General features: G+C 38.7%; 2 protein-coding genes across 2 annotated transcripts; both read left to right on the forward strand.

Moving 5' to 3' along the window:
- On the forward strand, positions 1-2298 carry LOC110026208 (the record flags this gene model as incomplete). Its single annotated transcript, XM_020727070.1, has 3 exons — positions 1-643; positions 727-797; positions 904-2298. Coding segments are annotated over exons 1-3 (1599 nt in total), but the record flags the coding sequence as incomplete, so codon positions are not given.
- Positions 2299-2303: 5 nt separating this feature from the next.
- On the forward strand, positions 2304-14401 carry LOC110026232. The gene is made up of 3 exons (XM_020727102.1): positions 2304-2573; positions 13006-13141; positions 13536-14401. Exons 1-3 carry the CDS (start codon positions 2328-2330, stop codon positions 14222-14224), a joined length of 1071 nt encoding a protein of 356 aa, XP_020582761.1. The 5' UTR covers positions 2304-2327; the 3' UTR covers positions 14225-14401.
- The last annotated feature ends 207 nt before the right edge of the window (positions 14402-14608 follow it).

Genomic DNA, 14608 nt, shown 5'->3' on the forward strand with positions numbered 1-14608 from the left:
GTGTAAAATACAAAAAGTGATGAATTTTTTGTATTTAAATATTTGAAAAAAATTCACTGCTTGTCCCATGCGTTGACCATGCCCCAGAGGTCATGCTCCGGCCAAAAGACAGAAGATTTCTCGAAACCAAATCCCAGTTACCAATTCCCCCCTACACCTCTCGCTCTGCCTCGTGCATTCACAGTTCACAAGTAGGGAAGCGGCCACCCTACTTGTTTGGCTTCTTCACGGTATCCTATAACTCCAAAGAGGAAATCTTTACAATGAAAAACAGTGCTCAGGAGGTGGAATCATGGCGGAGTTCTTCTTCTTCACAACCCCCTGCTTTCCTCAAGCTAGGGTTTTTCCATCATAATGTGTAGTACTCTCCCCAGCTCTGCTGTTCTCTCTCTTCCCTACCTCTACCGGCTTGCTTATGACAGTTGACAAACGGGCTGCAAGGGATTTTCTTGTTCTTGCTTGCCCTTCTTTTGATCGGCGGCATTGTTGTTGCTTCGATAGGGTGGAGCGATGAGCCTGGCCATTACAGAGAAGCGGCCGCAGCGGCGACATGGAGGCTGCGCCGGTATCTTCTTCCAGCTCTTAGATTGGAACCGGAGGCTTGCGAAGAAGAAGCTCTTCTCTAAGAAGCTGCTTCCCCCTGGTATTTTGGCCTTCTTGTTCGTCAAAAAAGGGATCTTTGCTTCCTCTCATGCTTCTGGCTTATGTTGTTTTCTTTTGTTTCAGTTCGCACTGCCAAGAGGCCGACGAAAAATTTCGGCGGTGATGAGAAGATACCCTTGACGAAGCTGATGCTTGTAAGTGTTTTTTTCTTTAAATTTATGGTAGAAACTTGTGGGATGGCAATGTGGTTATTATACTCTGTTTTTCCTTCAACTTTTTTGAAGTTTCATTCTCGTTTAGATCGCTAATGAGAACCGCGGAGGCTTTCCCAGCGCGAAGAAGGTGGACGTCGATGAGATTTCAGGGAATGGCATGCGAGCACCAGGATTAGTGGCCCGGCTTATGGGGTTGGAGTCGATACCACTTACAGATCATGAAAAGCCTCGGAAAGCTTTAGATTCTGAGTGCTACTATGACAGGGATGAAAGTGGGGAGTACTCTCGGCTTGATCGAGACTTGTGTCATGATGTTGCAGGACAGGGGAAGCTTGATTCTTTCAGGCCACAGAAGTTGCAGAAGACTAGAGGGTTCTTGGAGCGGCACCCAGCCAATGCTGTGAAATTTAGTCCTGATTTGATCCACAGAGGTGTTGTTGCTCGTTCCAGAAAGCAGCAGCATAAAGTACCTTCCTCTGTGAAGAGTCCAAGGTTGCTTTCAAGGGGCAATCAAGCTCGGTTAATGCAAGCTGCAACTAAGATTTTGGAGCCTGGTCTGCAGTCTCGAAGTAGAAGTAGACGTGCCATTTCTTTTAATGGAATTTCAGAATCGGGAAGTTTAGGATCTGAATCTACTGTTGTGTTGAAGAGATCTAAAGAACCCCAACATGATTTTGTAATTGGGCCTTGTAGGAGCTGTGGTAAAGCAGTTGAATTCTCACAGTTGAGGTGCGGCGTGATGGAACCATTGGTGTCCCATAATGTTTCTGCTGCTTCTGATTTGGGTAGCGTTTTTTCTCGAGACTGCGGTGTTAAGGATCACAAGGTTCATAATGGAACCTCCTTGCTTGCTGTTCAAGAGAAATTTGATAGTCATGGAAAGGCCAGAGATTCAATGGAGAGGAAACAACCAATAGGAAGTGATCGGCTTAAATGCAAACTTCCACCAAAGGTTGCTTCTAAAAGTAAGACCTTGAGGAAGGCTGAGTTGCCGATGAGTAGGGAAAACATGGTTCACAGATCTAAATTGTGCAGTAGGAGACAGATTGATAGTGATGCCAACGAATTCATGCCATCCAAGCACTTTGTAGGTGCCAAAAAGAATTTAAATTCTTCTTCTTGCTTGAAATCTGCCTCCAAAACATCTGGTAGCAACGGAGTGAGCTCCGAGGGAAATGTTTGGGAAAGTAGTTTGGCACGTAAAAGAAGATCGAGCAGTAACTTGCAGACAGATAATGGAACCGCATCAAAACCTAGTTTCATGAAGCGAAGAAGTGATCAGAGAGACATAACTAATAGAAAAGAATCTGGATTGATTTATGGAAAAGCTATTAATAGGAACCGTGCAAAGTCTGAACCACAGAAGTGGTTTAATGTCGAAACTCTAAGCAGTGGAGATGAAGGTATTGTCCCTTTCACCTTTAGCTCATCAATGAAGCATAATTCCTTGTCTTTTGTAAAGGAAGCAGCTTCTGGAAAGAACCTAAAAATGTTACTTTTGAACCGAAAATGTTGGCATTCAATGCCAAAAAGGAAATCTTACCTTCTGTGAGAGGAAAGTTTAGTTTGAGAGGAGGTGAGCTTAGCAATCTGCTGGAAGAGAAGATCAGGGAGCTCGATTCACTAGATCAGTTTGAGACGGGAATTAGAGATGTTGCTAGAAGATCCACTGCTTCCATACTTGAAGAGTTAGTTTCAGCCCTGACTGCTGGAGAACCTGTAGTTCAAAGCATCCATCATACTGCGGAGTCAGAGGTATGTACACCAAAAGATAACTTTATTGATAGTTTCACCATACTTTCCGGTTAAACTGCTAATGGAGTTCAAAAAATTGATATTAACCAGAAGTTTCAGGTCAGAGCTGTCGTGTTGATTTGAGTTACCCTTTCAACTTTTCCATATGTCTCATTGATAATGGCTTGCACATTTCAGTGCTCTCCTATGCCATTAATTTCATTGATTTTGTTGCCTTTTAATTATCTCTTCCATGTTCTTACATACATCAATTTAATATAAATTATGATTTTGTGTTGCTCTATTTGTTAAATTATTATGTTCAATTGTCTATTAGAACATGAGAAGTCATACTCAATATGTTATATGACACATAATTATGTTTACTGTGGTTGCAATAGCTTTTGTTGATTGTGTTAGTTTTTAAGAACTAGAGCTTAATATTATAATAAATCAATTAAGATCTTCTATCTTCATTTCTTTTTCATCTATCTTGATCATCGTCTCTATCTCTTTTCTTTGACTTCAATTATTTTAGACATTTATCTCCTTTACTCGATTAATATTAAGCAAGTTATATTGATGAAAAATGTATAGTTTTTTTATTTAGTTACTATATTTTTGCTAGATTTTTACCTTTTTATATATATATTTTTTTATAATCCCTCAATTGTGTTTTTGCCACTTTTTTGAAACTCATTTGTCTTTCTTGATAGCCATTTGAACCTTCCCACTTCACTAAATATCCTTTTCAATACATAAATTGTTTTTAGGTTCTTCTAAAATTTTTACACAGGTATTTGTATTGGAATTGACCATCTAATCCCACATCAAGTCTGTGAACTAAAGTATTTTAATTTTCTACTCTTAACAACATAATATGAAAATTAATAGTTTTTCCCATCTCAGATATCATAGGACAATTATTGTTTTGAATTGGCCATATAATCCCACATCAATTCTAATTCCTTTTGTTTTAAAAGCAAAAAGTAGAACAAAATATAAAAAAAAAACAATACTGATCTCAAAGAAGTCCTTATAACTTTCCCCAACATTCTCAATTACTTTTATCTTATGCTTAAACTTAATTGAAGCCTTAATATTCATTTCTATCTCTACAGCGTCTAATTTAGCAACAGTTACCTTGGTGAAACATATCCTAGGTATATGTCTTTCTTTGCCATGAGTTTTGCATAAAAATAATTAAAAAAAAAATCATTTTGCATACTTGTATCAATATGAAATATTTATGATGATAAAAGAATACAAAATGTGAATGTACTAATTGATAGTTTTGGAATTGTTTGGCGTCAAAAGTGCTTGTTTGGAACTTCCTGTGTTTTATTTTAGTTTACATAGAATTTTTGTGTGATGGAGAAAAGTGTGGAGATAACCTTATATTTCTTTGCAATATCATTGAGGGCTCTGCATTGATTTAAGCATAACCCAAGGGCATGTTGAATCCTTGCTGATTATTTACAGTTTTCTTTTTCTTCTAACATAGTTTTTTTTTTTAATTACCTCTTAAATGAAGGTCGAATTTTTCAATTATTTTCCCTCATCCTTGCTAGCTCAATCCATCAATCATAAGATATATGTGTTTTGAACTTATATTTTTTACTGCTTGTTGATAGTATTTTTGATGGAAAACTCTTTGTTTGCTTCTATTTTTATTATTTGGAAATCCAAGAGAACTTTTTAAATATAAAAGAAGGGACTTTAAGGAATGCTAAAAAACATTCTCCTATTTTTCAATACACTTTTGCTTGGATTTGCTAGACATTTTAGCCTACTCATTGATTAAGTGGAGAATTTGAAATTTATGAGAGTGGATACTTTGTTTAAGGGAATGTTTTGATTTAATGATTTTCCTCCATTTGTTTTTATTGTAATTAAAAGTTTGCCATTGTTTTGGATGTGAGCTTGATTTCCTTATATGTACTATGGATATTGGTGATGGGGATCACTAGTCAATTTGGGAGCTTTAATAATGAATGATTTTTAGTTTACATGATGTTCCAAATGGTTCTTTTTTTGTGAAGCTTAATTTTCTTTATATGTTTACTCTAGTTGAGATTATGCATCTAGCTTTGAGTCAACTTCCACACCTAAGAAATTCATGGTGTAACACACAATAGTTAAAGTGATGGAAATGAAACTAATGTTATTAAGAACTTAAAGAAAATGGCATCCGCATCACCACCCTTCATGGTAAAAGCACAAGATGTATCATCTTAGGTGTTGTTCTACATTGAAGTAAGGATATTGAACTACCCTAAATTGCTTAACAACCATTGGTCATACGGAGGAAGAAAAGAATATCGTATCCATGGGACCGGAGAAGAGGATCTATCATGTGTGGGAGAAAATAACTGTAAATGGAGAATGATGATCCTTAAGGCTCTAAGAAATTTTCTTGAGAATTAGCCTTGGAAGGATAAATTTGCAAGTGTGTTTTTAAGAGGGACTAAATTGTAGAATTGCAATGTACAATAAAAAGAAGGGTGTGCGGCCAAACAAGGATAATTGGAGAGATTTGTGTGGGGGAAGTTAAGGAAACTATCCTAAAATTATTCCATGATTCTTCTTTTTTTATATTATTAGTCACCTTATGGGAGCAAAGTAATGAGTTTTTTATTTTTTCTATTTTCAGGTTATTGTATCTTCTTTTTTGGTTTCTAGTGTTCTGATAAGAAATTGTCTAATACATTAGCTTAATTTGTTTTCAATGTTATAAATGACTTAAATGTATGTAGGATGTTTAGGATAAGATGCCCTAAATTGGTGCATTCAGTTGAATTTAGATAGACACAAATTTGTTGTTCGCTGCTCGCTGCTCGCGGTTGTGTTGGGAGTCCCTGAATTCTCCTTCATTTGTGTTTCTAAAAGTGGAAAATGGTGCTCCCCTTCTCTCATAACTGCTCATCGTCTACTACATACAAAGTATTTATTCGATTCAAAATTATTCACTGTACTTGATATAAAATTCACTAACGGTATTAAGTAATTTGGAGGCTTAGAGAAATGAAATAAAGTTGTGCCCACAAGCAATTATCTTCATGTAGCTTTACATTTAATATTCTATTGTTTTCAAGGGTTTTGCTTTATTAGTTATGCTAGTCAGTATTCAACAGATGGAAAATACCATTTTTTTATCTTTACATGAAGGAAACTGTTTGTATTTGCAAACAATTGAAAAAAATTTGTCATGTACTATTTTTCAGATTTTGATTATTGAACTTTGTGATACGTCTCGGCACCAAAATCAGTGAATAAATCACGACGAAATCACAATAGATAGATAGAAAAAACACAAATAAGGGCTGCTCATACAACAATCAAAGGAAAACAAACACGATACAGGGCTGGTCTATTATTCGAGAGGTAGATCGTCTCTTCCACAACCCAAAATTTGCTAAGAACACAAGCAGAAAGAAAATAGTAGCCACAAAAAATATGCTTGAAAATAAAACAAACCATAGGTTCCCCCTTAGTAGAATCCTCCTACAACATGTAAAAACTTTCCTTCTAAACTTCCCTCCAAACTCCCCTCAATTACTCCTCCTTGATTATGTGATTATGACCCTAGTAGACCCCTTCTTTTCCTTTCTCCGCGCCACGTCTCTCCCCTTTTTCCCACGACAAAGGCCGACCCTTCTGTGGGTCAACGAGATTGCAATCGGCCAATCCCTCTTAGACCGGCTGCGTGCTGGGCGTAACATTACTCCTCTCCAAAAAGAAAGATGAAAACTACTTATGGATCTCCTCTTAAGGTTCCCATGTTGTTTTATAGTTCGACAGTTCTTTCTTCTTAACCAATACCTCATTCGCTCCCCTTTGTCATCGCACTCCTTTGATCTCTAATGGCTTCATAATCACCTTAACGTACTCCATCAGCATCAACGGTAGTGTAGATGTGAGTATGTGATCTCCAATTGCTTAGTCTCAGTTGGAAAACATTGAAGACCTGGTGTAGTGCGGATGATGATGGTAACCTCAAACGGTAGGCCACTGCTCCGATGCATGCAATCACCTCATAAGAAGCAAATTATCTAGGTGAAAGTTTTTCGCTCCTCTTGGTTGATGGGTAGGGCCCTAACTTCAAGTAAATCATGTCCCTGGTTCAAATTACACCTCTCTTCTGTGTTCATCTGCTTTTCCTAATCATGATTTGTTAAGCCCTTAGAAGATACCCTTTAAGCTATGCTAATATCCTGTTTCTCTCCTCCAAGTACCGATCAACGCTAAATATCAGTCGTCCCCATAATGTGTCAAGTGAGGTGGATCTTGCCCATACAATATTTTGAAAGAGGTTGTCTACGTTGCAGTGTGGTACGAACCAATATTCGGCCCATACAATCCACTTAGCCCATAACTTTGGTATATCAGATACAAAACAACATAAGTATGTCTCCACGCACCTGTTGACCACCTCCTTCTGCCCATCGGTTTGGGGATGACATGCAGTGCTTCTTTTAAGGCCCGTCCCTTACAACTTAAATAGCTCTTTCAGAAGTGGTTGAGGAACACCTCGTCCCTATTCTATACAATTGATTTCGGTACCCCGTCCAAACTGGCTACTTACCGGATAAACACTGCTGCAACTGAGATTGCAGTGTAGGGATGTTGTAATAGAATGAAATGTGCATACTTAAGCGATTCATAATCACCGCGAACTCTTCTGACCGTGGTAACCCCTCGATAAACTTCATCGTCACTTCCTCCCAAGCTTTCTCCAATAATGCTAATGGTTGTAGTAACCCCTCTGATGCTGCGATCAAGTACTTGTGCCACTGGTACACATCACATTTTACCACAATGTGCTCCACATCTTGGGTAGCATGAATCGCATCCCTACTCAATAAAGCTTTGTTTCCATACGATTGTAGGTCTTCTGCATCCCTGAATGTCCCCTGATCACACTGCCATGAAACCCTTTTAATAATCTGAAAATATACTTCGACGACTTGGGCAACATGAATTGCCCCTGATGGAGCCGCTGCTGTCTCCTCAATGCATATCCTGGATGACTGTTCAAATTCTGTAGTAATTCAAATCTTATTTTCCTCAGCTCCTCAACCTTCGCTCTTCTGTCTCAAGGCCTCCAAATCTAGGACATTGTAATAGCTCAATTCAATTACATGGGGTGAAGAAACGAAGAGAGCAGAGAGAAATCAAAGAGTTATGCAATCGTAAGAGGAAATGAAGAATTGGGGAAGAGGAAAGGAGATGTCGGGAGAATGAATGAAGGGAAGAATAAGCTTAGGCGTCAATCCCATCCTGGGAGACAAAGAAACTGACGCTTAAGCGCCAGCCAGGTGGCGCCAAGATGCCAGATTTTTGGGTGCCTAGGTGCCACTATCCAAACTAGCAGATAGAGAGCTTGGCGCCAGCCCATTGGAGCCTAGGCGTCAGAAAATGTCTGGGCAATTTCAAAAATTCGTCAACATGATGTGGGGAGTTGTGCAGCCTAATATAGGGGTCATTTGGAGAAGGAAAGGGAGTCTTTTTGCCTGCTAGTCGTAGTCCTTAGTCAGCGCTTTGCTGTAGGATAGATTAGAGAGCATTTTGTGAGGGTTTTGGAGAGATTTTCATGTGTAAAGTGAGGAAGGTTTGAGGAAAGCAGCAATGAGATTTGGAGATCCTTGGGGGAAGCATTCTTAGCCCTTTGAAGAGAGGGGAAAGCTAAGTATTGTATACTATTATATTTGTATTTCAGTAAACACAATTCTATAGTGGATTTACTTATTTTCAAAGATGTTTTGTGGTCTTTTCTCAATGCTTTCTGAGTAGCCTTTTTACTTTTTTTCTTGTGATGGTTAAGTAGGTTATGTAGGAATGGAAAGTGATTTAAAAATTGGTTTTTAATCTTGAATGTGATAAATATTATTTTGAATTTCATTTACTTTTTATTCTAGTCAGGTGATTAGTATGTGTTGTTATCCGTAATGACTTGGGAGAGCTATGGTAGAACAACTAGGTTATTCACATTGATCTATAGAGTGTGATGCAAGTATTAGAGATATCTTTATAAAGAGATGCAAGTATTAGAGATATAATTTTTGATGGGTTCAAGTTGAGGTTTAAGGAATTAAAACCAATTTAACCAAACTTCTTTATGCACTCAGGAGAGGGTAAAGAAGAGTGTTGATTCTATTGTCACTAATCACATTCACAATTGCCACTTTACATTTACATTACCACTTAAACCATTGTAAAGGAAGGTAGCTTTATAACCTGATAATCACCAAAACAATTAGGATAAGTAAGATTTCGGTAGGGGTTAACCCTTTTCGTAGATTGTAATTCAGTAGGAATAGTGTGTAGAACCTTAATTTAATTCCAATTCCAGGCTAAGAACTTAACTTAGTAGACTAGAACTTCTTTTAAGTTTAATTGCCACACTCTCTGTGGGATTGATATTCCAAACTTATAATCCAATATTTCTGATACGACACATATACCTGCGTGAGACCCCTGCACTTAGAATTAGGGCATATCGAGATTTTGGCGCTGCTGCTGGGCATATTAGTCAGCTACATTGTTCTCCAATCCTGACTGGTACTGACTCTCAAAATGATGCCCCATTAGCTTTGGTAGCCATCTTTGATGCTCCCCAGTCACCATCCATTGCTCCAAAAGATACCTTAAACTCCTCTGATCTGTTTTAACCAAGAATGTTGTCCCAATAGGTAGGATCATTACTTCTAAATGGGCAAGACAATCACCATCAATTCTGGTTCATTTACTGACTTTAGTCTCGCTTTGGCTGTAAGCACCTGGCTGAAGAAGGTAATCGACTGCTGATCCTCCACGAGCACTGCTCCCAATCCGTATCCTTACGCATTCGTCTACACCATAAATGATTTACTGAAATCTGGATGCGCTAATACCGATACGCTAGTCATGATCCTCTTCAGATGTTCAAATGCCCGTGTTGTTGCTTCGCCCTAATTGAAATTGTCTTTCTTCAAATGCTCCATCAATGACCATGCTATCGTGTTATATCCTCTCATGAACATCCGACAGTACATGCGAGTCCTAAGAATCCTTTGAATTCTTTCAAATTCCTCGGTCAGGGTAAATTAACCATAACCTTTATCTTGGACTGATCCACTGCTACCCCCGTCTTAATCATTGCAGGTCTTAGAAACTCCACCTATAACTAAGCAAAAGAGCATTTCTTGAAGTTAGCATACAACTAACGTTCTCTCATCATATCTAGGACTGTCTTCAGGCGCCCACATGCTCTGTCTCTTTACGACTGTAAATCATGATATCATGAAAGAAAACCAGGACAAATTTCCGAAGATAAGGTTGAAAAACCCTATTTATGAGGGACTGAAATGTTGTCGTGGCATTGTTGAGGCCAAACAACATCACTAAGAACTCATAATATCCTTCTTGTGTCCTGAATGTTGTCTTATGCACATCCGCTGGCTTCATCCTGACTCTTTCTGAAATGACACCGTTTGAGTCCTCGGTTTCGTGGTTGTTACGGTGCTATTTTAGAAATCCCCAGTGTTGTCGCCTTTGCTGATCTTTTTCACTTTTTTCTTATTCTTCATCATCTGATTGAGCTCTATTATTTCTCTCAATCCACGTGGCCTCAAGGGGCGGATGGTCACTCGTATGTCGTTCTTCAGGCTTTTCAAGAAGTTTCCTTCAAAGTCTGTTGTAGAAATCCCCCTCAACCTCCCTGACAAGAGATCGAACATCTCTTGGTACTCTATAACTGTCTCCTCCTGGGTCAAAGCATAGAGTTGCCCGTGTAGGTCTTCTTCCCGAATGACTCAGAAATGTTTCAACAAACAATCCTTAGACTCCTCCCATAAGTGTATCAGATACCCTGCTTCCATTCACTAGAACCATGCTAAAGCCTTCCCCTCTAAGCATAATCCCACTGCCATGAGTTTCTCTACCTCAGTCAACCCTTTGATCGCAATGTATCGCTCCACCCGGTAAACTCATCCATGTGCATCATCTCCTTTGAGGACTGACATATCTAGTTTTCTGACCTTTGCATCTCCACCCCAACCTCCTCTTCATCCGGTATTTCCCTCCATGTGTCTAGGGTGGAACTCCCTCCTTTAGTCATAGACATATCATACTCCCAAATTCCTCCTTCCTCTATCGTGCTTTTCTGTGCCCCTTACACCGTCCCTCCCCCAAGTTTTGGCTCATCCTCCTCCATCGAAATTCTCAATTCTCCCTCCTCTTGGAGTCTTAGTATGTAGATGAGGTTTTTTTCATTGTCTTCTCACTCGATCTTCTTTCTTTTTTGACCTAGCCAAGAATTCCTTAATCAACCCTTGGTTAGAATTGGCAACTGGAGCGATTGGCACGGCCTTGGCTTGCATGTCCATAATCTTTTTCATCATCTCCCGCATTTCTCTTATGCTTTCAAATCCAGCACCCATTCGTCTTTCAATGGAAGAAAACCTATCCTCTATACTGGCGAACATCTCTTCCATTCTAGATTTGATTTGCCCTATATCGTTTTATAGCATATCAACTTTCTTTACTGCCATCCTATCAAGATTTATGTTCTGATACCAATTTGATAAGCTTCGACACCAAAATCAACGAACAAATCACGTTGAAATCGTAATAGAAATATGGAAAGAACACAAATAAGAACCCATCTTACAATTATCAAAAGAAAACAAATAATATACAAGGCTGATCTACTATTCGAGAGGTAGACTGTCTCTCCCAAACCCTCCCCTCAATTCCTCCTTGAATATGTGTCTATGGCCCTAGTCGACCTCACCCCCTTCTTTCCTTCTTATGTGCCTCGCTCGGGTCCCTCCCCTTCTTCCTGTGACAAAGGTCGGCTCATCTGTGGGCTGGCGGGGGATTGTAATCGGCCGGTCTATCCTAACCGGCTGTGCATTAGGCGTAGCACTTTGTCAAAATTATGTCTTCTAGACCTGCAGTCTCGTAGGTTTATAACATTTAGCAATACTCTATACTGGCATACATCTCTTCCATTCTAGATTTTATTTGACTTATATCGCCTTCTAGCACATCAATTTTCTTTACTGCGATCCCTTCAAGATCTATGCTCTGATACTAATTTGATATGCTTTGGCACCAAAATCAGCGAACAAATCGCGTCGAAATCACAATAGATAGATGGAAAGAACACAATTAAGCACCCATCTTACAACAATCAAAAGAAAACAAACAATATACAAGACTAATCTACTATTCGAGAGGTAGATCGTCTCTCCTAGATATCACTAGGAACTCCGCAAGCAATAACAAAACAACAGCCACAACAAAACATGCCTGAAAAATAAACAAACCCTAGGTTCCTCCTTAATAGAATCCTCCAACAACATTTGAAAACTTTTCTTCTAAACTCCCCTCAGTTCCTTCTTGAATATGTGACTATGGCCCTAGTCGACCTCATCCTCTTCTTTCCTTCTTATACGCCTCGCCCGGGTCCCTCCCCTTCTTCCCGCGACAAAGGCTGGTTCATCTGTGGGTCGGCGAGGGATTTTAATCGGTCGGTCTATCCTAACCGCGACTGCGCATTAGGCGTAACACTTCGTCAAAATTATATCTTCTAGACCTGCCGTCTCGTATGTCTAGAACATTTTGCAATACTTTATACTGGCGGACATCTCTTCTATTCCAGATTTGATTTGCCCTATATCGCCTTCTAGCACATCAACTTTCTTTGCTGCTATCCCATCAAGATCTATGCTCTGATACCAATTTAATATGTTTCAGCACCAAAATCAGCGAACAAATCACATCGAAATCGCAATAGATAGATGGAAAAAACACAAATAAGGACCTATCTTACAACAATCAAAAGATAACAAACAATATACAAGGCTGATCTACTATTCAAGAGGTAGATCGTCTCTCCCAAACCCTAGATATCACTAGGAACACAGCAAGCAGTAACAAAGCAACAACCACAACAAAACATGCATGAAAAATAAAACAAACTCTAGGTTCCCCCTTAATTGAATCCTCCAACAACATTTGAAAACTTTTCTTCTAAACTCCCCTCAATTCCTCCTTGAATACGTGACTATGGACTGAGTCGACCTCACCCTTCTTTCCTTCTTATGCGCCTCGCCCGGGTCCTTCACCTTCTTCCCCTGACAAAGGCTGGCTCTTCTGTGGGCCGGCGGGGGATTGTAATCGGCCCATTTATCCTAACCGGTTGTGCGTTAGTTGTAACACTTTGTCAAAATTATGTCTTCTAGACCTGCACTCTCGTAGGTTGTTTGGTGTGATTTTATGGTCTAATGATTGATATGGATTGAAGTATTGCAAAATGTTCTGCGCAGAGTTTTAGCTTTCCATAAAACACTTAAATTTGGGCAAATGAAAAATGAGAATCCTTAAAGCTCACCCCAAAATCAACATGACTTACCGGTCTTTGATTTTTACTTATTCATTACTAATGTTAGCTTTATCTTTTTCACAGATCCGAGCAAATCCGTTCAATGCCGCATTTATAGTTAGCGACAACAATCATCCTAGCCCAACATCAATATTCGACGCAGCATTCTCTAGTGAGAGTTGCTCAGTTGGTAGCATCAATGGAAGCTTTGACATGAAAGGTATTTTTCAAGTAATTCAAAAGAAGAAAAAGATTACATTAAAGGAACCATGAAAAGTTTTCGACCATTTATGTAGAAACCACCAGATTCATATGTATTTACATGTCTATCAACTAAACTTAACTTTTTTACGTTTATAACGCCCTAATCTCTTATATCACATAAAAAAATGCTATCATTTTAACATTTATATAAGGTAAAATGAACGTTTTCATGCATAGGCAAGATGACATGTATGTACAAATTGAAGTTTTGGTGTTAGACATGTAAATACAAAAGAATCGAGTGGTATATTTGTAAATCTCCAACATCATTTTTATGTAATGCTACTTAAACAACAATGCAATCTTCAAACTAATCATCACTAGTTCTTATTTCTTCCACACATTTGTAGAGAGCAAAACACTCAAAGACCCCTCACACAAATGCAATAAAAAAGATTCACTTGAACTGGAGTCCGATCTTCTGGACTCCGCCAACTCAGTGGAATTTAGCGGATCTGATAATGAAAAGATTATGAACAGCGTTCAAAGCGACATTTACGTTGGAGTTCTCGGAACAAAATTCGGCTTTTCTAATCAAGCCGTCTCGAAGACGAAATTTCTTCTCAAGAGCATCCTCTTCTTCGATTCGGAAAGTAAGCTGCAGCCTTCTGTCGACTTCTTTCTTTATGACATTTTTGCTTCAATCTCAGATGCTTTCTTTATGAGGATGAAGTCGAGGTTAAGCTTATCAGAACCCAATGGCTATAATCATATCAATGATTTTCTATTTGAGTTCTTAATTGAGAGCTTGGTTTTAAGATTTAACCAATTCTGCATGTCTGGGTATAAGTTCTCGTTGAAATTGCCTGTTCTATTAAATAAAGAGCAGCTGTTGAAAGAGATTAATGGGGAGATAGAAAGGTTGGTGGAGTTGAGTGGTAAGGTTTTGGACGATTTGGCAGAGCAGGAGCTGAGCTCCTCGAACATGAGGTGGACGACATTTGATGCTGAAGCATCGTCGACGGCCATCGACATTGAGACTGTGATACTTCGGGAGTTGGTAGATGAAATGTTTATGGATTTGCTTGTAATAAACTAACTTTAAGACATCAGAACTAGTAGTGGTTGCTGGCTGTAAAATTTTGTTTGGTTGTGGATTAACTGTTGTGTAGAATTGCTTCAGAGGAGGGAGCTCTTGTTCAGAAATTTTTCTACTGTTTTAACTTCCTTGAATCTATCTGAAGTTTTTCTTGTACTATTTTGAGTTCCAATGGAAAACTATGAAGAAAATTTTCCTTTTCATCTGCGATTTCTTATTAAAAGTTGGGGCATTTACATGCATATAGCACACGATTCTAATGTATTTATGTATCTCACATCTAGATATTTACTGTTGTAACACTGAAATCATTAATATCACATCAAAATTGTAACACTCGAGTGTTATGTATGTAAATATAAAAATTCTATTCTAAATGTAATA

The sequence above is a fragment of the Phalaenopsis equestris genome, unplaced genomic scaffold, assembly GCF_001263595.1.
Source record: "Phalaenopsis equestris unplaced genomic scaffold, ASM126359v1 Scaffold000359, whole genome shotgun sequence".
Classification (NCBI taxonomy): domain Eukaryota; kingdom Viridiplantae; phylum Streptophyta; class Magnoliopsida; order Asparagales; family Orchidaceae; genus Phalaenopsis; species Phalaenopsis equestris.